Genomic DNA, 25,310 nt, shown 5'->3' with positions numbered 1-25,310 from the left:
ATAGATCAACAGTCAATTGGTTGACATCATATGGTCGTAAGTCAATAGGTTAAAAATGCCCACATGCAAATGGTAGACCCTTTTTTCATGTTTTTCTCAACTTGCATTGATTTACTAACTACGTGGTCTATGATTTGGAATATAGTACCCGTGCCTAGTACAGTGAGGCACCTTGTCCAAAGCCTGGTTGAGCGAAGCGAGCTTGCAACGGTACACGTTTCAAATAACAGATGAACATATATATATATATATATATATATATATATATATATATATATATATATATATATATATATAGTTAAACATACAAAATTATACCCAAACATAAAAATTATTTGTGTTGACCATTTCATGTTGGCCTTTGGTTCAGTGTACCTTTTACATGTTGACTTTGTGACCCTGTCCACCTTTTGTAACTCTTGATTTAATGACTGTTGACAATATGGTGTCAATTTATTGACTGTTGACCTAGTGACTGTTCATCTGTTAACCCACACCCCTCAGGCCTGCTCTGCAATATCCCTACCAAAACAGCTTAGCCCTTCTACAGTATGCAAATATAATGATGGTGCAGTGCTGCCTTGTATGACTGCTCCTATTAATAATAATGACAATCCTCATCATTATTATCATATTATTTTCATTTTAGGAAAAGAGTCTCTTCCAGGATGGCCTTGCACCCCTTACAACCCTGATAACTTCATATGTATCTATTTATTATACAAGTTCAGCAACAGTTTTTGGTACTTGTTTCCTAGCACGGCCACAATCTTGTGGATCGTGTACCTTTAAGTTAAGGTACACGATCCACACGATGGACCCGATTTCCTTTGAAATCAGGTCCATTTTGCCGGCAAAGGTACAATATCGGGGGCATCGCGTCGGTCGGGACCATTAACATTGGTCCCGACGCGACCGACGCGATGCCCCCGATTTCCCCATAGGCTTCAATGTTAAAATATTTTTTAACATTGAAATCGTGAGGATCGCGTCGGTCTTGTGCCATTATAATGGCACAAGATGAGATGGACTTGATTAAGTCCATCTCACCTTTAAAAAAATGTGAAAAATGTGAAATGGGCCAATATGACCCATTTCACATTATAGATGTCCCCGTCGTCACCCCACGATAGACGCCAACCCGAAGCGTGGCGAGCGGCGGCAGTGCGCGTCCTCCGACCTTTTCATTCCTCTACTATCCACGTCGGCGTGGAGTTGAGAATAGAATAGTGTGGCGAGCGCAGCGAGCCCCGCGAGGGGACGCGTATAACTTCACAGGTATACGCGTCCCCTCGCGGGGCTCGCTGTGCTCGCCACGCTTCGGGCTCGGTGGCTCGCTGCGCTCGCCACACTATTCTATTCTCAACTCCACGCCGACGTGGATAGTAGGGGAATGAAAAGGTCGGAGGATGCGCACCGCCGCCCCTCGCGGGCTCGCTGCGCTCGCCACGCTTCGGGTTGGCGTCTATCGTGGGGTGGGGTTTACGTCGCTAAATTTGGGGGTGTAGGGAATATTTTACATTGAATCCAATGTAAAATCGGGTCCCAGGGACCCGATTTACATTTCATTCAATCAAAAAATCGGGTCCAAAATCGGGTCGGTTGCGTCGATCGCATCGCATGCGACCAAATCGCCTGCGATGCGATCGACCCGATTTTTCCGACACGACCACCCTGATGTAAATCGGTGTGGCCGTGCTAGGAAACAAGTACCCAGTTTTTAAACAAAGGGGTAGATGTATGAAGACTCATTATGGTAAAGAGTTACAACGCTGATACCACTTCTTCCCCATGTATGAAGGAGGATAAATGTTCTCAGGAACAGCGGTCCTATGTGCTGCTGTCTCGTGATTCTGTCTAAAAGATAGCACACCAATTCTGTGGGCATGTATGAATGGTCTGTGGCGCTGTCAGTTCTGACACCAGCTGCTATTGATTTTGACATCTGCATGCCCAGAGGAGCCAGCCAGGGGGAGAGATATAGTGCATCAGCACTCACCCCGCTTCAGCAGACAAATGTTATCAGTTATACTTCATTTACAATTTTCTTTGTGGTTAGAGTAGGAAGAAACTGGTGTATACTTGCACACTAACAGGGGCATAACTAGACATTATAGCAAAAGTTTGTAAGAGCCCCTATATACCAACTAATGGTTATAAATGTATCTAGCACATGTAACTTACACAGTAAAGATGGGCTCTCTTCAGCTCTGGGCCCCAAAGCACCTGCACTCCTTGTAGCTATTTTAGTTGGCTACTTATACAGTCTCCTCCCTCGGGAGAAGCCTAGAGAGAAGATCCTGCTTTCACCTTCAGGTACAGGGCTGTACTGTCACTCAATAGGCCCCACCTCCGAAATGCAGGCACCTACGTGCGTGCTTTAACATCACTAAACTCTGACCTCTCAATACCACAATGCAATTGTTTATACATTCTCCTCATCATATCTGCTTCACTAGAAAGTGGTTGGGATGTGGGAGACTGGCCAGGGGATTCATCCCATGGGAACGCCCAGAGTTTCATGGGTGTTCCCATGAACACGCTGGGACGTTCCCATGCAAATCACCCAGTGGTGTGTGGGGCGGGCAGCTGACATCACCGGAACCCTGTACCTATTGAGTGTGCACATATATCTAAGTGACCTGAGAGTTAGGTATGCATGCACCTTTCTCATCATTCGATGGTCGGCGACCATCAAATGATGTGGGTGTCGCCACATAGGCTGCGAATGGATGTTTTTAAAAAACATCCATTCGCAGCTGTGCGTGCGAGGAGGGCCAAGGTGACCTGCATACAGTGGGCAGCGTCTGGGGGCTTGCATGGCTGCGAATTTAGCAGCCTTGCAAGTCAACCAGAATAAAGTACATAGATTATTAGCTCCACTGGGGCAGGGACTGATGTGAATGTTAAAATATTTTCTGTAAAGCGCTGTGGAATATTTGCGCACTATATACATAATTGTTAATAATAATATTAACATCAGCTGGGCTGGAGAGCCACAGATTGGCTGGGCATGTTCTATACAGTCATTTTGGTAGGCTCTTAAAGTACATTTTCTAACTCAGAATTCATGATTTGTCTACAGATTTAAAAAAAAAGAAAGAAATATTTACAGGCTAAAAATTGCCTGAATTGACAAATACATAAAACAAATACATAAATAACAAAATAATATAAAAAAAAAATGTAGGCCTCTTAACCAACAATAATGGAAATAGCTTTACTGAGGATAAGGACAAAGGAGAACTTTTAAATACATTTTTCCCATCAGTGTTTACTAAGGAGGAGCTGACAGTGGAATTCACAAATGGGACGAGCCAACTTGATCTTATTATTGAATTCTCTACAGCTCCGCAAAATAAAAAAAATACCCAGGTCCGGACGGGATTCATCTTATGCTGGGTACACACCAGGACGACTAGGGCACGATTCTGTCAATTTAGATCCAATTCCGACCGGTTGTATGCAGATTGTGTGTATTATCGTGTGTTTTTGCCATTTATTTGATCCGATTCCGATCCAATGCGCGTTCACGCCGCTCGTTTGGTCGCATCTTTGGTCCTACGTGCTGCAGGTAGGATCCGTCAATCCCAGGCCGACCGACCGTCAATCGTATGCAGATCGTGAGTGTTTTTTGCCGCCTCCGTCGTCCGTCCGTCGGTGCGTCCGTCGTTTGATCCAGCCTATTTGAGTGGCATTTCCTAAACACTCCCCCGGCGCCATGTTTTTCCACATAGCAAACAGCGCTGGCGCAGCAGTTGGACTCTCCTTCTTGTCTCATCTCCCAGAACAACAACCTGGTATGTTTGCACTCCCAATGCTCTTCTATGCATGCCCACTGATGCCACCAATGTATATAGTGTGTATAAAGCACTGGTTTGGCAACCGTGCACCCGACCATGTCACTTTTGTTTTTTTGGGTGGGCCCCATCTGTGTGTGTATACATATAACCAATGTCCACCATTGCAGTATTCCAAGCACTCCTCTCTGCTAGGCCCCATTCACCTGTGTGTGTGTGTGTGTGTGTGTGTGTGTGTGTTTGTGTATATATAGATATATATACATAAACCATTGTCCACCATTGCAGTATTCCATGCACTCCTCTCTGCTAGGCCCCATTCACCTGTGTGCGTGTGTTTGTGTATATATAGATATATATACATAAACCATTGTCCACCATTGCAGTATTCCATGCACTCCTCTCTGCTAGGCCCCATTCACCTGTGTGCGTGTGTTTGTGTATATATAGATATATATACATAAACCATTGTCCACCATTGCAGTATTCCATGCACTCCTCTCTGCTAGGCCCCATTCACCTGTGTGCGTGTGTTTGTGTATATATAGATATATATACATAAACCATTGTCCACCATTGCAGTATTCCATGCACTCCTCTCTGCTAGGCCCCATTCACCTGTGTGCGTGTGTTTGTGTATATATAGATATATATACATAAACCATTGTCCACCATTGCAGTATTCCATGCACTCCTCTCTGCTAGGCCCCATTCACCTGTGTGCGTGTGTTTGTGTATATATAGATATATATACATAAACCATTGTCCACCATTGCAGTATTCCATGCACTCCTCTCTGCTAGGCCCCATTCACCTGTGTGCGTGTGTTTGTGTATATATAGATATATATACATAAACCATTGTCCACCATTGCAGTATTCCATGCACTCCTCTCTGCTAGGCCCCATTCACCTGTGTGCGTGTGTTTGTGTATATATAGATATATATACATAAACCATTGTCCACCATTGCAGTATTCCATGCACTCCTCTCTGCTAGGCCCCATTCACCTGTGTGTGTGAATAGCAATCTGCACAATAAAATGTATAGTGGTTTTCATAAAAGTTTATTAACATTTTAAATACTTAAAACATAAGAACTAGGTAAACTGGTAACTATAACTATAAAAATTTAAATATGAAACAAAACATGGGTATAACTATAACAACTAAAATGGTTTTATCTTTTTACAGTCCCAATGTCCAACGCAAAGGAACAAGAGTTTCTTGAAGGGTTTATTGAAAAATATCGTGCACACGAATGCCTGTGGCGAACAAAATCCAAGGAGTATTCGAACAAAATGAAAAGAAACCAAGCCTTGGAGGAGTTGGCACGCTACAGTCTTCCATTTCACCCAGAGGCCAATGTTGAATGGGTGAGGAAACGCATCCAGAATATGCGCACGGTGTTCTTAAAGGAACACAAGAAGATGGAGGCTGCAAAGAAGTCTGGTGCTGGAGTCGACGAGATGTATCAAACATCGCTCTGGTACTATGACCGGTTGACATTCACCCTCAGCCAGGAGTCGATGAGGACAGGAGTAGTCCTTATGGTAGAACATGAAAACCAAGAAGTCACGGCGCAGGAGGAGGAGGAGAATTCGCAGTCTGCATCGGTGAGTCTATTTTTTTGGCTATCTAATTGATTCCTCCTGCCAATCCACAGCGCCCTCCCCATTAAAGTAGGCCATGTACTCTTCCCTCACCTGTTTGGCTCGTGCACTCCCTGTGTAGTGTTGTGTTGGGGTTTGCAAGGAGGATATCTGCACTACCTCCTCTGGCAGTTCTTGGTCTTCTTGGAGTGCTGTGCCTGTAGCCCTTTGCTGTGTGGCTTTTCTGCGGAGCAAATTGTGCAGGACACAGCACGCCGTGACAACCCAGTCAATTTTGTCCACCCTCAGGTTAATGGCAGTGTGGAAAATGCGAAACCGGCTTGCCAGGATGCCAAAAGCATTTTCCACAACACGCCGTGCCCTGGATAGCCTGTAGTTAAAGATCCTTTTGTCATGGTTCAACCCCCTTTGCGCATATGGCTTCATGACATGCTCGTGCAGGCCAAAAGCCTCGTCAGCCACAAAAACAAAGTTAAGCCCCTGTTTAGTTTCCTGGACAGACGGCAAGTGAAGGGTGTTCGCTATGAGCCTTTCGTAGAACTTTGTGTCCTTGAAAGTGCCACCATCCGATGCACGGCCATTCCTTCCTACATCCAGGAAGATAAACTCATAGTTCGCATTAACAACAGCCATTAGTACAATGCTAAAATAGCCCTTGTAATTAAAATAGTAGGAACCACTATTGATAGGCTGGGCTATGCGGACATGTTTGCCATCAATGGCTCCACCGCAATTTGGGAAGTTCCATCGCTGTTCAAACTCCTCTGCGATGACTTTCCATTCATTCACGCTGGTAGGGAACTGAAATTAGAAGTAAATAGAATTGATTAGTAAACATGTTCAATTTTTTTACAGCTTGGTGACTACCCACCTGCAACCCCAGACCTATCTGTCCTATCTGAGAATGCATGTACATCGAACGAAGTTCCTACTCCGGCACGCACTCCGCCACCCACCCTGGAACCCACTCCACCACTCCCCCGTGCCAAAAAAATGCGTGGCAAAGGAAAAAAAGGAGAAGCAGCGGCACATGAAGAATTTATGATGCGGGCACATCAAGTCCTGCAAAGAAACCCCGACAAACATGACAACTACTTCACTTATGTGGCAGAGTGTGTTCGCAACATGGCTCCTGACCAGCAACTTACTTTTGAAAAGTTATGCATGGAGTTGGTGTATAATGGCAGTTTAGGGTATCTCAACAGTGGCACTAAAATAGTTGGCATTGGTAGTGCACCAGACACACCACTGTCATTAGAATCACCAGTGCCTACTCCGCCTGCCACCGTAGCAGGCCAGTCGAGCACAATTCCAACACATACCCAGTCAACACCTACACAGCCTTCTCAACCCCCCCAGTACCGTCAATTCTACAGTTCTTTACTGATAGAAGATCCAGAGTGTCCTGTTTTTGAGGATCTGTCTTAAAAAATAGGCTACTTTATCATTTACCATCGACATGGTCTCAGCTGCAGGTATGTGATGGCCACTGCTCACATGGTGTATGGCGCACATCAATGGGGCCGGGACCATTGCATCTGCGCCATGCGCCATGTGGGCCGCAGCCTTTACATATCTGCAGCAGACATCCTCTGCCACACAAGGGCCACAGTGTGTATTTTTGTTTATTTATATGCTGCTACCTGTACCTGCATTACCAGAGGGAGAACAGGATTCTCCTCAATCTGGATAGCAAACTCCATTTATTGCCCTTTTTTCTTTGCCAATAGTATGGGGTACTGTGCGGCAGACATGGTCTCAGCTGCAGGTATGTGATGGCCACTGCTCACATGGCGTATGGCGCACATCAATGGGGCCGGGACCATTGCATCTGCGCCATGCGCCATGTGGTCCGCAGCCTTTACATATCTGCAGCAGACATCCTCTGCCGCACAGTACCTTATCCCTACTGTTGTAAGGGCATGTTCCAGAAGTTACCAGAGTGTGTTTTTTTTGTTTATTTATATGCTGCTACCTGTACCTGCATTACCAGAGGGAGAACAGGATTCTCCTCAATCTGGATAGCAAACTCCATTTATTGCCCTTTTTTCTTTGCCAATAGTATGGGGTACTGTGCGGCAGACATGGTCTCAGCTGCAGGTATGTGATGGCCACTGCTCACATGGCGTATGGCGCACATCAATGGGGCCGGGACCATTGCATCTGCGCCATGCGCCATGTGGGCCGCAGCCTTTACATATCTGCAGCAGACATCCTCTGCCGCACAGTACCTTATCCCTACTGTTGTAAGGGCATGTTCCAGAAGTTACCAGAGTGTGTTTTTTTTGTTTATTTATATGCTGCTACCTGTACCTGCATTACCAGAGGGAGAACAGGATTCTCCTCAATCTGGATAGCAAACTCCATTTATTGCCCTTTTTTCTTTGCCAATAGTATGGGGTACTGTGCGGCAGACATGGTCTCAGCTGCAGGTATGTGATGGCCACTGCTCACATGGCGTATAGCGCACATCAATGGGGCCGGGACCATTGCATCTGCGCCATGCGCCATGTGGGCCGCAGCCTTTACATATCTGCAGCAGACATCCTCTGCCGCACAGTACCTTATCCCTACTGTTGTAAGGGCATGTTCCAGAAGTTACCAGAGTGTGTTTTTTTTGTTTATTTATATGCTGCTACCTGTACCTGCATTACCAGAGGGAGAACAGGATTCTCCTCAATCTGGATAGCAAACTCCATTTATTGCCCTTTTTTCTTTGCCAATAGTATGGGGTACTGTGCGGCAGACATGGTCTCAGCTGCAGGTATGTGATGGCCACTGCTCACATGGCGTATGGCGCACATCAATGGGGCCGGGACCATTGCATCTGCGCCATGCGCCATGTGGGCCGCAGCCTTTACTTATCTGCGGCAGACATCCTCTGCCACACAGTAGCCCGTACTTATTGGGAAAGTTTAAACTGGGTCATACATACTTAAATCTTTATATATAGTGTGTGTTTTTGTACAATATCTTTTATATATGGTATTATAATATATTTGTGTTGACACAATCTATTTACTATTTTACATGTTTTAACCATGAAAGGCCTAAAAAACCTGTTTCTGTCCTAGGCCTAAATTATAAATAAAAATATTTTGTTTGCACAATAAAGTGTACAGTGTATATTTCATCCTTACCTTGCAATACTGGTACTGCAGCACCTTCACAATGGCTTTGCAGGTCTCCGGGATGATGAGGCCCAAAGCTTGCGGGGAGATGAGGGATCCAAACTTTAGGTCAGCAAGAGACCGTCCTGTCGCCAGAAACCTCAGGGTCACCACCAGCCGTTCCTCAGCAGGGATAGCCATGCGATACTTGGTATCCTGCTTCTCGATGTGGGGAGTCACCAGACGCAGCAATTCCTGGAATGTGGCATCATCCATCCTCAAGAAGTTACGAAAATCGTCTGGGTTATTCTCCCTGATGTCCCTGAGCAGTGGCATGTGCGAACGAGTCTGACGCTGAAGTAGCCACTGCTTTGTCCAGCATGATCTTTCTCTCCTGCGCTGGGCTCTCTGACGTCTGAGCTTCAACACTGCATAATAGAGCAGGTACTGTTGCTGGTGACTACCCATCACTGCATTCTCCATAGTGCAGGGTTAAAAGACACTTTGTAATGGCAGGCAAAACAAAGTAATGTGTAAATAGCTATGTCCAGCGTTCAGCAGGTATAAACCAAGCCTCACTAGTAACAAAGCAGAAATACACTGGTTTAAAATGGCTGCTGCTATTCCTATCCCCCTCTGCTAGTCCTCCCCCTCTGCTAGTCCAGCCCCTTCATTCAAATTTCAAAAGCCAATCTGACGACGGTAGCATGTGTTCTTGCAAAAAAACAAAAACCAGCGATCCGACCGTCTTAACGACCATCGCGGGCGCATCGGGATCGGATCTAGATCGTTCCGCCAAAAAACCACAATTTTTGCTAATCGTTTGCTGGGGACTGCCTGGGAGCTCCCGGGAAGTCCAAGGGAAATCGTTCCATGGTCGTCTATCGGTCGTGAACGACGGTGGTCGTCCTGGTGTGTACCCCACATTAGGGTTCTAATGGAATTAAGGGAGGCATTAGCAAGCCCTCTGTATTACATTTTTGTGAAATCATTTTCATCTGGTAAAGTGCTGAAGGAATGGGGAATATTCAAAAAAACGAAAAAAGGATGACCCAGCAAATTTTAGTCTTGTGAGCTTAACAGTGGGTAAATTATTCAAGGGAATTGTAAGGGATGGTATCCAAAATACATCGGAGGAACTGGGACTAGGGGTAAAAATGTGTAGATGGGTAGGAAACTGGGTGCTGAATAGAAAACAGAGAGTGGTTGTAAATGGTGCAGTTTCAAATATGATACATGTACTAAGTGACGTGCCACAGGGTTCAGTGCTAAGGCCTCTTTTATTTAGAAAGAAGAGCAACAAAGCTAATAAAAGGGTTGTAGAAATTAAAGTATGAAGATTGGACGAATTGGGATTGTTTATGCTAGAAAAGAGACATTTAAGTCGAGACATGCTTAACATGTACAAATATACAGTGGGGATCGAAAGTTTGGGCACCCTAGGCAAAAAAAAAAAAAAACATTTTAATGTGCAAAAAGAAGCCAAGGAAAGATGACCAGGCATTCCCAACCACGGTCCTCAAGGCACACCAACAGTGCAGGTTTTCTAGATATCCAGGCTTGAGCACAGGTGACTTATTTAGTATCTGAGGGATTCTGATTAAACCATCTGTGCTAAAGCCTGGATATCACTAAAATCTGCACTGTTGGTGTGCCTGTTCCTGATGACTGCCATTTCTTAATTACATTCCGAACAGAGGATATGGGCATCTGATAACACTTTGCTATCTTCTTATAGCCTTCTCCTGCTTTGTGGGTGTCAACTTTTCTAAGTTTCAGTGTTCTACACAACTGCTTAGAGGAACCTATGGTGATGATTGTTGAGGCAAGGTCAGATGAGTCTGGGCTCTTAAAATCTTTGAGATTGACATCACCTGGTCTTTCCAGACGATGATTGAGAACAATCCAAAACACTGCCAAGTCTCAGCTGTCCAAAGGGGGCGGTGCATGCTATAAACTCTGCAGGGTGCCCAAACTTTTGAAGATGCCATTTTTTTTAAAGTGTCAATGATGGAAATAAAATCAAACTTTTTTTGATATGTTATAAGAATGTCTAATCTGTAATTTGATGCCTTTTGGAGTTTTTTTCCATCTTTCCTTGGCTTCTTTTTGCACATTAAAATTAATTTTTGCCTGGGGTGCCCAAACTTTCGCTCTCCACTGTATCAGGGGCCAATGTAATGAACTGTCAGGCACCCTTTTTGCTTTGAGGAAGGACTTTAGGACACGCGGGCATGAGTTTAGACTAGAGGAGAAAATATTTCGTCCCCTTAAAATAAAAAAACTTTTTTTAGGGTAATTCAATTGTGGAACTCTCTACCTAAGAGATGACACAATAAATTAATTTAAATTAAGGTTCGACAATCATCTATTGGGCAACAGCATCCAAGGGTACAAACAACAATCATAATCTGTATATAATTAAATCCGATTTCAGTTTATATAAGGGATGTAGCAAATAGATCATGCACTCTAACCAAAGGTTGAACTTGATAAACGCACATCTTTATTCAGCCTTAGCTACAATGTAACTATATACTGTGTATTCTAACATATCACTCATCATTTTCCTAGTTAACCCAAAAATCATATGGTATACAGTAGATACTGTATGTTGCTCTAAATCTTATACCCTCAATCTAGAAGTCTACTTGAAAACACTAATCTTCTGCCAAATCAGTTAGTAGTAAGATGGGAATCATGGTCACATGTTAAGCAATGGCTGTAGATGTGTAGTTAATTCACAATCAGTCCATTTTTTTATGTGCACGCTACCTAAATATAGCAACACACTGCAGGCAAGATAAACGCTGTGGTGGGGGCTGAAACAGCTTAATTCTTTCAGAATACTAGCACAGATGATGACAATTAACCCTTCATGTGGTCTCTTCTACAGTTATCAAACAGATATTATAGAACATATTGTTTTCGAATTTGCAAGCTGTACAATATTAATTGGCCCCTACCAACAAATTCACACACACACACACACACACACACACACACCATGCCTTTAGTTGGGGCAAAACTGTTTTATATTTTCCATATGGAATTGGGTGTAGGGTTCACTTCAAAAGGTAAAAACGGGTAAAACAACGAATACTAAGGAAAGCTCCATTACCATTCTGTCCTCTAATTTTAAAGTCCAAACTCACAAATATTTTTTTCCACTCAATTTTATGGATTAAATCTTGGATACTCTATCGGAGGATCAGTTTCCTCACTCCTAACTGAGCACTTATTATTTATTAGCAGTTGCTCATATAGCGCACACATTTTACGCAGCGCTTTACAGAGAATAATTGAAAACTCACATCAGTCCCTGCCCCAGTGGAGCTTACAATCTATATTCCCTACCCCATGTACATGCACACACATTCATTATAGCGTTCATTTTGTTGGGAGCCAATTAACCTACCAGTATATTTTTGGGATTGTGAGAGGAAACCGAAGTACCCAGAGGAAACCCTCGCAAGAACCGGGAGAATATACAAACTCCACACAGTTAGGAATAGAATACATGACCTCAGTACTATGAGGTAGGAATACTAACCATTATACCGTCCGTGCACTTCTCTCTGTCTTTATGGAGTTTCCCCCCATACACCTGCCTGACCCACTTAACTTTCCCTTTTTCTCTCTTGTTGTGCAAAGTTCACAGAAAATGTTTTCTGTTTGATCTGTACAATTGTTGACAGTATGCTATACTTATATTTGATATTTGTTATTACTAAAGGTACTTGTGTAGTTTGGCGGCGCCCATCGCATCGCATACCATAAGGCATACGATGGTATGCGATGCGACGCGATATTGTACAATGCCATACAATTTTTTAATTTTTGACATTGTATATGGCATACAATGCCATACAATGCGATGCGATGCGATTAAACATTGTATAAGCACCCTAATGGGTGCTTACAATGTTAAATGCACCCCCCCCCCCCCCGCCACCCCCCCACTATAAACGTGAACCCGAAGCGTGGCGAGCGCAGCGAGCCCGCAAGGGGCGGCAGTACGCGTCCTCCGACCTTTTCATACCCCCACTATCCATGTCGGCGTGGAGTTGAGAATAGAAAGTGTGGCGAGCGCAGCGAGCCACCGAGCCCGAAGCGTGGCGAGCGGATGCGGATACCTGTGAAGGCCGCGAGGGGACTCCGATACCTGCTTAAAAGCACCCTTTAGGGTGCTTATACAATCTTTCATCGCATAGGGGGCAAAAATCGCATCGCATCGCATGCCATCGGGTGCATGGCATGCGATGCGATTAAAACATCGCGCGATGGAGATCGGGGGCGCCGCCAAAATACACAAGTACCTTACTAAAATATCAACAAAAGAAGTTAACCTACATATTGTGCTGCATTTTTTTACTAATGCTTCAAATAAAGTTACAGTATTTAAAAAAAAAAAAACATGATGGAGGGGAGCCTGAATATAGAATTGCTAGGTATACATTGACCAAGGCTTTGAAATGTATGTATTCATGCTTCTAGCACTTTAGAAGACCTATTAATTAGTTTTATTTTATTCTTTATTATGGCACTAACACATGGATCACATGCAGTGTTATAACTTTTACACCTCTTGCCAGTGTCAAGCACTATCTACCTTACATGCCACAGATTGGAAGATGAAAAGAAAGTTTGTCTTTCCATGCAAATCCACAAAAGCTGCTACAGAATAATCCTTTGTGTGTGGGTTGCTCAGCTAAGGAAGATTAATTTTTGCTTCTTGCTCTTGCAAAACAAGCTGAAACAAAAGAGATGTGTGTTCGGTGACCTTTCCTGATAAGGGAGACTGTGCAGGCCTGTGAGTTTTACAAAGTGCTACCAGAATGGAGAAGGAACTGGCACTGTTTTACTAGAACATTGTGCAAACAAGAACAGGATATGTGGGCGTCCGAAGTGAATATTAGCATACTGTGCATGCATTCTCATTTGCTGTTCACTCACAGTACATGGACAAATCTATTTGATTGTTTAGAACAGGGACATGATACACTTCTTAGCAGTGACTTAAATGAATACATTTAATCAATGTATCAGACTTTTAAACAAACAATACAATCTTTAACAAATAAATATGGCAACAAATGGAGGGACAAGATGGTAAGTAAAGTCTTGGAGTCAGCTGTCACCCATCACTAGTTTAGAACTAGTACCGTCCAGCAGAAATATCCTTAATTTCACTGTAAGTGCTCTATTCAAAATTATTACGAACAAGGATTTATATGAGCAGTAAGGCTGTTCCCAAAATTGTCACTACGTTAGTTTTACCAAAAAGCTTCACTTCTGATCCCCAAAATTGAAATAGGAGCACAGGTGTGCTTCCCTCATAGAGAGCACAGTATGACCACCTAGGGTTACCATCTATCCACGATCCCTCCAAACAGTCCCGAAATCAGTAACACTGTCCACAGTCCGGAAACTGTCTTATTCCAGGTGGGTGCTGTCCTGGAGTCCCTGGGTGTGATCCAACTTCAGTCTACCCCATACAGAGGAGGATTTTCCACAAGGCAATCTAGTCCCTGCAGGTCCCAAGGGGCCACTGTGTGATGACATCACATGGATCTGTCCACACTCTCAATGTCCTTTTGAAGTTCTTTGATAATATAAAACTATTTGGACATACAAAATGGTTCCATCTACTGTATGTGGACAGTCTGTTTACTTTAAATGTGACTCTGGTATTAAGCCTACTTCCTAGAGGCAGTTTCAGATTTGTATGCAGTGCCGATGTTCACGCAGCTGAAAATTTATAGGTAGACTGTGCATGCGCAAAGGTATTCTATCGATGCTGGCTGCAATCAGCCTCAAAAATATATCGGAGAAGGTAGGTTACGGCGCTAATGATCACTTTGTCTGTGGGAGCAGCTTTGACTGAGTGGTCAAATCTCACAATTGGTGCAGTAAAAAATGGGGAAATTGTCATGCGCTCACCTTGTGTGTATGCTAAATGAAAAAATGATGTGGAAATACCGTCTGTTTATGTAAAATAAATAAATTTATTAAGTATATCACAAATGAAATATATTATATATGCAGTGAGAGTGCTAAGTCTGGAGGGTAAGTCTGGGACTTGGCGGTGGTTGTGGTGGGTGAGGAGACTGGGAGCCCTGGTCGGGAATGGGGGTCTCAGCAGAGCCCTTTTACCATAAACCTCCTTTGGTTTATGTCTCACAGTATTACTGGTGGGGGGGGGGGGGGGGCGGCGGCGGGGAGAGGGTGGGGGGATGGTCTGGAATGCTATGAGCCCTTGCGGGGATGGGGGTGTCAGAGGAACCCCTTTTACCATAAATCTCCTGTGATTTATGTCTCATGCAAAAGGAGCCGGTGGGAGAGAGTGATACAGTACAAATGTTAAAGTACACAAGTCAAACTGATATGAGCCCTGGCGGGGATGAGGGTATCAGCAGAACCCTTTTTACCATAAACCTCCTCGGTTTATGTCTCCTCCAGATACTCAGCGTTGATTTCAGGCAATGGTGGGAGAGATAAAGTACAAATTGTTCTGATATGAGCCCTGGTGGGGATGAGGGTGTCAGCAGAACCCTTTCTACCATAAACCTCCTTGGTTTATGTCTCATACAGTGTACCAGCGATACGAACTGATGGTGCAATGTTTAAGGTGTGAAAGATGTGACGCTCTCTGAGCGCTTACCCTGTTGGTCGCGGATCAGCGCAGGCGGAAGTCCGTGCTATGTCTAGCTAGTGGAGGGGTGAGAGGCTGTAGCAGCCGCTGACAGCCCTCCGATATCCCGGCTCCACAGGCTCTGTGGTCGGGAGGTGATGTCCGGGTTGCCGGTCTCGCGAGATCGCGGCCAGCCCTGATGACGTCACTGCTCTCCGCAAATGTCCGTGCGCTCAGCTCTATGGTGGGGGAGACTGAGCTTGAATGGGAAAGATGTGCTGAGCCTGTAGTTCAGCGATGTGGATGTCCCAACGCGTTTCAGCCACTAGGGCCTTTGTCAAGGATAAATCAGGCTGGTGCTTGTTGCTGATTTATGTCAAATGGGCGGGTCTGTGGGTGGTGCTGAGTTCGAGTGAAGGAGCACTGATAGGTTGAGACGATGATGATTGACAACCGTATCTGTACAGTCATGGGCTGTGGGAAATGTCAATCACAGTCTGTAAATTGTGTGATGTTTTTCGTCAGGGAACTATGGAGTCAGAACTGTCTATAAAATGGGGGTATGCGACAATAGCAGGGTTGGATATGTGCAGGTGCTGATTAGATTTATCAGCCCAGATGACTATTGTGGAAGTCTACGTTGAGGCCTCTGGGTGTCATTGTTTTAAGCGTAAAAATCCAAAAAAGTTCTCTTTTATTTAAAATTTCAGTGTGGTCTCCCCCTCTCCAGTTTTTGTGTGGTGATTCTATAATCATAAAGAAGATGTCCTGGGGATTACTATTGTGTTTAAGTTTGTAATGCATTGAAACACTATGATTTTCATATCCTGTCCTGATATTCCTTATGTGTTCATAGATCCTCCTTTTAAAGGGTCGTATGGTCCTACCAACATATTTTAAACCGCACGGACATCTCAAGATATATATGATGCCCGAATTTTCACAAGATGTGGAGTGTGTCAGTTTGAAAGTTTGTCCTGTGGTTGTGGAAGTCCATGATTGGATGGTTTTTGTGGTTATTTTAGTTAGGTTTTTGCAACTTGTGCACCTTCCACAGTAATGGAAGCCTGTTGATGTGATGAGTGTGGATTGGATCAGGGATTTTGGTTTGATATGGTTATGTATCAATTTCTGTTTGATGTCCGGCGCTTTACGGTAGACTATTTTGGGTTTGTCTGTCAGAACCTGTTTGAGATCTTGATCTTGTTGTAACACATGCCAATGTTTTTGTAAGATGTTGTTGAATTTTTTGCGGATCTGTTGTAGGTCGTGATAAAGGTGACTTCTTTATCATCAGATATGTCAGGTTTTTGTTTTGTTTTGAGTATGGTTGTTCTATCTAAAGCTGTTGCTTCTTCAAATGCTGATCTGACTATGTGATTGTCATACAATTTGTTATGAAATTGTTTCATGATCTCATGAAACAATTTCATAACAAATTGTATGACAATCACATAGTCAGATCAGCATTTGAAGAAGCAACAGCTTTAGATAGAACAACCATACTCAAAACAAAACAAAAACCTGACATATCTTGATGATAAAGAAGTCACCTTTATCACGACCTACAACAGATCCGCAAAAAAATTCAACAACATCTTACAAAAACATTGGCATGTGTTACAACAAGATCAAGATCTCAAACAGGTTCTGACAGACAAACCCAAAATAGTCTACCGTAAAGCGCCGGACATCAAACAGAAATTGATACATAACCATATCAAACCAAAATCCCTGATCCAATCCACACTCATCACATCAACAGGCTTCCATTACTGTGGAAGGTGCACAGGTTGCAAAAACCTAACTAAAATAACCACAAAAACCATCCAATCATGGACTTCCACAACCACAGGACAAACTTTCAAACTGACACACTCCACATCTTGTGAAAATTCGGGCATCATATATATCTTGAGATGTCCGTGCGGTTTAGAATATGTTGGTAGGACCATACGACCCTTTAAAAGGAGGATCTATGAACACATAAGGAATATCAGGACAGGATATGAAAATCATAGTGTTTCAATGCATTACAAACTTAAACACAATAGTAATCCCCAGGACATCTTCTTTATGATTATAGAATCACCACACAAAAACTGGAGAGGGGGAGACCACACTGAAATTTTAAATAAAAGAGAACTTTTTTGGATTTTTACGCTTAAAACAATGACACCCAGAGGCCTCAACGTAGACTTCCACAATAGTCATCTGGGCTGATAAATCTAATCAGCACCTGCACATATCCAACCCTGCTATTGTCGCATACCCCCATTTTATAGACAGTTCTGACTCCATAGTTCCCTGACGAAAAACATCACACAATTTACAGACTGTGATTGACATTTCCCACAGCCCATGACTGTACAGATACGGTTGTCAATCATCATCGTCTCAACCTATCAGTGCTCCTTCACTCGAACTCAGCACCACCCACAGACCCGCCCATTTGACATAAATCAGCAACAAGCACCAGCCTGATTTATCCTTGACAAAGGCCCTAGTGGCTGAAACGCGTTGGGACATCCACATCGCTGAACTACAGGCTCAGCACATCTTTCCCATTCAAGCTCAGTCTCCCCCACCATAGAGCTGAGCGCACGGACATTTGCGGAGAGCAGTGACGTCATCAGGGCTGGCCGCGATCTCGCGAGACCGGCAACCCGGACATCACCTCCCGACCACAGAGCCTGTGGAGCCGGGATATCGGAGGGCTGTCAGCGGCTGCTACAGCCTCTCACCCCTCCACTAGCTAGACATAGCACGGACTTCCGCCTGCGCTGATCCGCGACCAACAGGGTAAGCGCTCAGAGAGCGTCACATCTTTCACACCTTAAACATTGCACCATCAGTTCGTATCGCTGGTACACTGTATGAGACATAAACCAAGGAGGTTTATGGTAGAAAGGGTTCTGCTGACACCCTCATCCCCACCAGGGCTCATATCAGAACAATTTGTACTTTATCTCTCCCACCATTGCCTGAAATCAACGCTGAGTATCTGGATGAGACATAAACCGAGGAGGTTTATGGTAAAAAGGGTTCTGCTGATACCCTCATCCCCGCCAGGGCTCATATCAGTTTGACTTGTGTACTTTAACATTTGTACTGTATCACTCTCTCCCACCGGCTCCTTTTGCATGAGACATAAATCACAGGAGATTTATGGTAAAAGGGGTTCCTCTGACACCCCCATACCCGCAAGGGCTCATAGCATTCCAGACCATCCCCCCACCCTCTCCCCGCCGCCGCCCCCCCCCCCCCCACCAGTAATACTGTGAGACATAAACCAAAGGAGGTTTATGGTAAAAGGGCTCTGCTGAGACCCCCATTCCCGACCAGGGCTCCCAGTCTCCTCACCCACCACAACCACCGCCAAGTCCCAGACTTACCCTCAAAAATATATCGATATATATTGTTTGAGGTGGGGCCTCAAACCGGTATGTTGCCTAGGACCCCATGATGTCTTAATCTGCCCCTGACCCCATAGGTGCCTCCTTTGTGAAATCCTTCCAGCTGTGGGCATGACTGGAGCTGTTTGCTATTCATACCCCCCACTCCTATATACTATTATGGAAGGAGGAAAAAAAGCTCTGTGCAAATAAAGTCCTACGCAGCAGCTCTAAAATACAACCTCTTCACCGGTAGCCAGAGGTCAATTCCAACTACAACACAAACCCCCATACTCTGCAGCATGAATCCACCCTTCAAGGGCCATCTTAACAGCGGTGTGGGCCCCTGGGCAAAGCAATGCACTGGGGCCCTTACCCATTCTCCTTTTTTAGGGGTGGGGGTGCTGTCAGCAGCAGATTTGATGTCCCATGGGTGGCAGGGGGTGCTCTATCTTCCATTCAACATGTAGGACCTGGAGCAGTGACTTCTGCTAATTACTCCTTTACTGCACAGGTGGTGGGAGGCAGAACACTAACGTGTGGAAGGGGGCACTGAGCTGAAAGAAGGGTTCATTGTAAATGATTTCCAGGGAGGTAGGGGGTGTTTTATATGCAGGGGAGGGTTGGATAATGGAGTGGGCTGAATATTTTCCAGTGGAAGTGCAGCTTGTTTGACTGCCGATATCGCCATTATCTGGAAATAGATTTCTTAGCCTTCACTAGTATAAAAACCTAGAGTCCCAACTTTCAGGAGGTGCTGGGAACTTGGGGATCAGAGATCAGGAGCCAGAGCAATCCATTGACAAAAATATAAAACTGTACACCAGACGTTTGGAGCTGGAGCAGGGACCGGCTGCTCGAAGGCTGATATCTCTGGTTCTGGGAATGATAGAGACAAGCCGCTAGTGTCGACAGAAAGGGAAGAGTCCCAGCTTTTGGAATATACTCCCAGAAAGAACTCTAAGTCAGAGAAAACCTGAGAAATATGACTGGGAATTGCAATTAACAGGTCGGATGTGGACTGCTGTTTTGAAGTTGGATATCTCCAGTTCCCCAGGGCCGATTTTCAAAATTCTGGTATCCCATGAAAAAGGGGATCCTCAACTATCAGCATACGGCCCTTATACACCTGGGGCCCCTTGGCAAGTCGACAGAAAAAGGCATGGGTTCACAGGTGGTGCGCTCATGGGTGCAGTCAGGAATTAGTAAAAAGGTTTCTCCACAGTACCTTAATTAGAACAAATGCATAAAACAGAAAAAAAGTTAACACTTCTGCGCATACACCCACAACATGTGTGCTTCGTGGGGGAGAGGAACAAATCCAAATCTTATCTTATGCTGGTATATGTCTCCAATGTTTATCCAGAGGCCGACTGACACTGTGACACCACGTCAATTCCTGGAGGGGAGGTGCCCATTAAGCCCATACAAAAAGACGGCACTGCACCCTTCTCCCTACAGCCTGAAACCCATCTTCACCCTGTAGTCCAAAACTGGACTTCTCCATGAAGCTCAGATCCCTCCTTCCCTCTGTAGCATGAATTCCCCATTCTCCCTTCAGCAAACCCACCTTTCTGCAGTTGTGAACATTTAAAGCTTTTTCTGCTCTCTGTGCTAAAGCATAATGGAACAGAGCAGAGATATTGTTGAGACAGCATTGTTATGCTTATGTAATTAGACCACCTTGCACCCCAGTGTTATATATATATTTGCAATTTCAGTTTTTATTAGTGTCGCTGACACTTACGGATTCACTGCAAACTGCATATATTTGCAGAAACTATAATATCTACTCATAGCTCACAGGGACATGTTTATGATATACTGTGTTGTTAATTTAGTCAGTACTAGGCAGGCTAAGTCTGCGATTTAAAATATGTTTATATACAGTAGGTTAATTATTATTAACATTATTAACAGTTTTTTATATAGCGCATACATATTCTGCAGCGCTTTACAGAGAATATTTGAACATTCACATCCATCCCTGCCCCGGTGGAGCTTACAATCTATGGGGTAGATTTATTAATCCTGCTTTAAGGAACCTTATGGGCACAGGTTCGCTTCACCACTTTATCGTGGTGAAGAGAACCTGACTTTCGCCCGAATCTATTAATGTGTGTGCGCACGTTATGGGAGTGCGTTATCCCCTCCTGCCGGGGATACGTTTCCTCCCATAACGAATGCTGTAGGCGTCCGGCGGCGTCTTCTGCGCATGCGCCGGATACCTTGGTCTCGCGTTGTGTATCCGGCGCATGCGCAGTTTTCCGCTTGCTGGTCTCCTGCGTCTTCAAATTCAAACTGCGCATGCGCCGGGTAATGTTCGCCGGGGATGCTGTAGTACCCGGCGCATGCGCAGTTTGAATTTGAAGACGCTGGAGACCAGCAAGCGTCGCGTAACTTCATAGAGGAGACCCGCAGCGCCAGAAAATTCTGGCGATAAGGACAGCACCCCAAAGACTCACGAAGGGCACATAAAGAAGAATCATAAATTAGGTATGGCTAATGCGCGCTGTACTAAAACTAGTACATGCGCTAAGTCCCCGCCCCCGAACCGCTGCCGTTAAAGTACCCGTACAACGGGTTTGATAGATCAGGGGATGCGCTATCCCCTGCTTTAGCGCACGGGGATAGCGCATATACCCCACTTCACCTGTTAATAAATCTACCCCTATATTCCCTACCGCATATACACGCACACAGACATTTTAGGGTTTATTTTGTGGAAGCCAATTAACGTACCAGTATATTTTTGGATTGTGGGAGGAAACAGGAGTACCCAGAGGAAACCCACGCAAGTACAGGGAGAATATACAAACTCCGCACAATTAGGGCCAGGCTCGGACTGGCCCAGCGGGAACCCGGGGATTCCCCGGTGGGCCCCAATGGTTTCTGACCCCGCCCACTTGTTTAGGGGTGTGGTGCCTGGCGCAGCCCTAGTGTTGATACCTCTGGGCGCGTATTTTACCGCAAATCAAAGACTAGGGACTCACTTCGGAAGGACGAATAGGAACCTTTTTGCGTTCCACAAGCAGTCCTGTTGTAACATGACTATCCACCAGATGAAAGAGGAACTGATGTGAGCTCCACCATCCGGTAGCTGGAGTGCGGCGTGAGTTCCAGTGACCGGAGGTGGGGCACAATTGCAAACTTCACTTCGCTCCCTATTTTTTTTAAATGCTCAAAGGTAATTAATTCTATATTTAAATTTATATTTAGGTATATAGGTCTGCCATTCTGTATTTTAGTTTATTGCTTTATATGAAATTTTACTCATTTTTAACTCTTTATGCATTCAGGATATAAGGATTAATTGGGTAATTAATTAATCAATTATGTCAAGTGTCATTTCCTGTCCTTGGTTATATCAACCCATACCTGAAAGAGGGTGCTATACCTTTGACATGTCAGGAAGCACCAGCACTTTTTGAATTACCTCCACTGGGACTCTTAAAGGTTGTATTGGACTATCCACATTATAATAGCTACTTCAGTTCACCACTTTGGCTACAGTCTACATTGGACTCTGCACTGTCTACAAGCACTTTACAGGGACTCCACCACCTGCACAAGTTGGATACAAATACACGCACCATAGTGAGGATGCCTCTTCAAAACATCTGAGGACTGCCATTTCCCTCCAACAGCCAATCCTGCAAGGTGTATTTACGCTTCTGAAAATTTCCAACTGTAAAATAAGGAAATCCAGTGGACAAGTGAGCCATTAGGCAACTAATAGCTGTGAAAGTGGAACTCCAATTGAATAAGTATATATCCTTTTAATATACCTGAACTTGGTTATTTCAATCAGTACACTTGCTATTGTCAAATGATTTTCTTTTTATGTATTTTTACAGTGATTATCAGGTAAATATTTTAATATAATAAAAACGTATAGTTGTGATACCCAAATCATCGCAATTTTTTAGCGCTACACTACTCTTTTCACTATTTTTTGTATCTATTCAAGGGGATTTGACATCCCCCTGTGTGAGCAGCTAGGCATCACACCCCAGTAGGCGCCTGGGTACTCTTTACCTAGAAGGGCACCCACGACTTTGATCGTGGGCATCGTAAGTAAAAAAAGTTGCGATGACCGCGATTTCCCATAGGGAACAATGTTAAATGTCGCAATTGACCCGATTTTCCATAGGGAACAATGTTAAATGGCCCACAGAGGCCAAATAGGCACCCTGAAGTGTGAAATGGCCCCCCCAATTGTTAACGGCCCCCCACGATCAACGTCAACCCGAAGCGTGGCGAGCCCGCGAGGGGCGGCGGTACGCGTCCTACAACCTTTTCATATCCCCACTATCCACGTCGGCGTGGAGTTGAGAATAGAAAGTGTGGCGAGCGCAGCGAGCCACCGAGCCCGAAGCGTGGCGAGGGGACGCAGACACCTGTGAAGCCCGCGAGGGGACGCGTATACCTGTGAAGGTGTCCGTGTCCCCTCGCGGGGCTCGCTGCGCTCGCCACGCTTCGGGCTCGGTGGCTTGCTGCGCTCGCCACACTTTCTATTCTCAACTCCACGCCGACGTGGATAGTGGGGGTATGAAAAGGTCGGAGGACGCGTACTGCCGCCCCTCGCGGGCTCGCTGCGCTCGCCACGCTTCGGGTTGACGTTGATCGTGGGGGGCCGTTAACAATTGGGGGGGGCGATTTCACACTGTGCTCGCCAAGCTTCGGGTTCGCGTTGATCGTGGGGTGCTGTTAACAATTGGGGGGGCCATTTTACACTTCAGGGTGCCTATTTGGCCTCTGTGGGCCATTTAACATTATTCCCTATGGAAAATCGGGTCAATTGGGACATTTAACATTGTTCCCTATGGGAAATCGCGGTCATCGCGTCGGTCGCATCGCATGCGATTTTTTAGTACATGCGATGCCCGTGATGGCCGCGATGGGCGCCCTTCTAGGTAAAGAGTACCGGCGCCTGTTATATTTACTTAAATATATTTCTATTGTATTCTATTGTATTGTGCCAATACAGTTGTTCTGCTTTCTCCACCCCCTCTCTATTCCAGAGGTGTGGAGGGAGATAGGATTATATAGAGGTGACAGCTACTTGGTGATTGCATTTGCTCAGGGCCGGCCATAGGCATAGGCAAACTAGGCAATTGCCTAGGGCATTTGGAATGCCTAAGGGCATCATCAGCTTATGATATGCAGCATGCCTATATTCTGTGTGTGAGTGAGGCTGTATCTGCATATAAAATAGTGTATTCATGGAAATCACTGTAACATAGCATTCCATATGCAGGTACTGCCACAGTCGCACACAAAATATAGGCATGCCGCATATCATTTTAATCATCGGAAGCTCATTGTGTGTCCTGGTCACATAACAATGCAAATAAGACTAATTTTCAGCAAAAAAAGGCAGCCAACGTTAGCAGAACTGGCCAGGAGCTGCATGGCCTATTGAGACAAGATGTATGAGGAAACATCTGTATCCAAGCAGAGGCAGAGGTCACAGTGTTAGTGGCTCTGCGAGTGCTGTCTGCGGGTGGGTTGGTTGTGCAATAGTGTTCAGCATACTGTATGTGTAAGGGGCATTATGTGTGTCATGTGTATAAGGGCATTAATAATGTGTGACATATGTGTAATGGGCATTATGTGTGTCGTGTATAAGGGCATTAATAATGTGCAACATATGTGTAAGGGGCATTATGTGTGTCATTATGTGAATGAAGGGCATTAATAAAGGTTGGCATAATGTGTAAGGGGCATTATGGTTATAAGGACATTAATAATGTGTGTCATGTGTAAGGGGCATTACTGTGTGGTATTAACAGGGGTGCCGAGAGAAAGGGGAAGGGGGTACAAATTACCCAGGCCAAAGTCTGATGGGAGGGCCCAGTGGGGGCCCCGGGCCCCCTCCCCTTAAGTGACAGCAGCAGCTGCAGCTCTTCTCCTCTGCCCAGCACACACTGCTTTGTGCTGGGTTGCAGTGTGGCCATGTAGGTGGTTACATAGTTACATAGTAGGTGAGGCTGAATAAAGACTTGCGTCCATCTAGTTCAACCTATGTTTATAGTAGCTAATCCCTTGTTGTATAGTATGTTCTGATATTTTAAAGACAGATTGTTACTTATTCATACCCGTGGATGTTTTTAACCAATTAAAATTAAATACAATATTTTCTCAGGATTTTTTCTAAGGGTATAATGTGAATAATGTGAGGAGTAATGTATATAAGGTAAAGTGGTACTACTGTGTGATTTAACGTGAATAAGGGACACCATCGCATGATATAATGTGAATAAAGTTGCACTACTGTGTGGCATAATTTGAATTGGGGATACTATTGTGTGGCCATGCCCCTTCCCAGCAAGAACACACCCCTGTTTGGGCTGCACACCAAATGTGTGCACTGTTTCGTTTCTATTTAAAATATTGCGGGTAGGAGCACCAAAATGATGACTGCTATGATGAGGGTTGATGGTTCTGGGAAAGGGGAGCAGGGTCAGAGGCGGAACTAGTGGCGGTGCTAGGGGGTACCAGCCAAAATCTTGCCTTAGGCTAGGGCCGGCTCTGCATTTGCTTCATTAATTTAAACAGGGCACATTATAATGATAATCGTGTCATTATGCCACTGTTAAGACATCGGTCGCTATGGATGGGGGTACTTGATGATTATATTTGGCCATGCCCCTGGAGTCTGAGAATGTTGGCGACTATGAATATAGCATGCTCTTGTTAGCTGTTGGGAGGTGGTATGTCTCATAAAGGCATGGCTTGTGCTTTAGGAAACCTTTT

General features: G+C 44.8%; 2 protein-coding genes across 2 annotated transcripts in view; both read left to right on the top strand.

Moving 5' to 3' along the window:
• Positions 1–25,310, top strand: part of PPM1E (protein phosphatase, Mg2+/Mn2+ dependent 1E) — a 273,332-nt gene that overhangs the window by 121,121 nt on the left and 126,901 nt on the right. The window lies entirely within an intron of this gene.
• LOC146060591 (uncharacterized) lies at positions 4,694–7,866 on the top strand. The gene is made up of 2 exons (XM_083173967.1): positions 4,694–5,415; positions 6,268–7,866. The coding sequence occupies exons 1-2, from the start codon at positions 4,999–5,001 to the stop codon at positions 6,838–6,840; spliced, it is 990 nt and encodes a 329-aa protein (XP_083030093.1). The 5' UTR covers positions 4,694–4,998; the 3' UTR covers positions 6,841–7,866.

This window comes from Crinia signifera, chromosome 2 (genome assembly GCF_055691185.1).
Source record: "Crinia signifera chromosome 2, ASM5569118v1, whole genome shotgun sequence".
Classification (NCBI taxonomy): Eukaryota; Metazoa; Chordata; class Amphibia; order Anura; family Myobatrachidae; genus Crinia; species Crinia signifera.
Note: the sequence above shows the minus strand (reverse complement) of the source record. Positions and strands in the feature narration are given on the sequence as shown.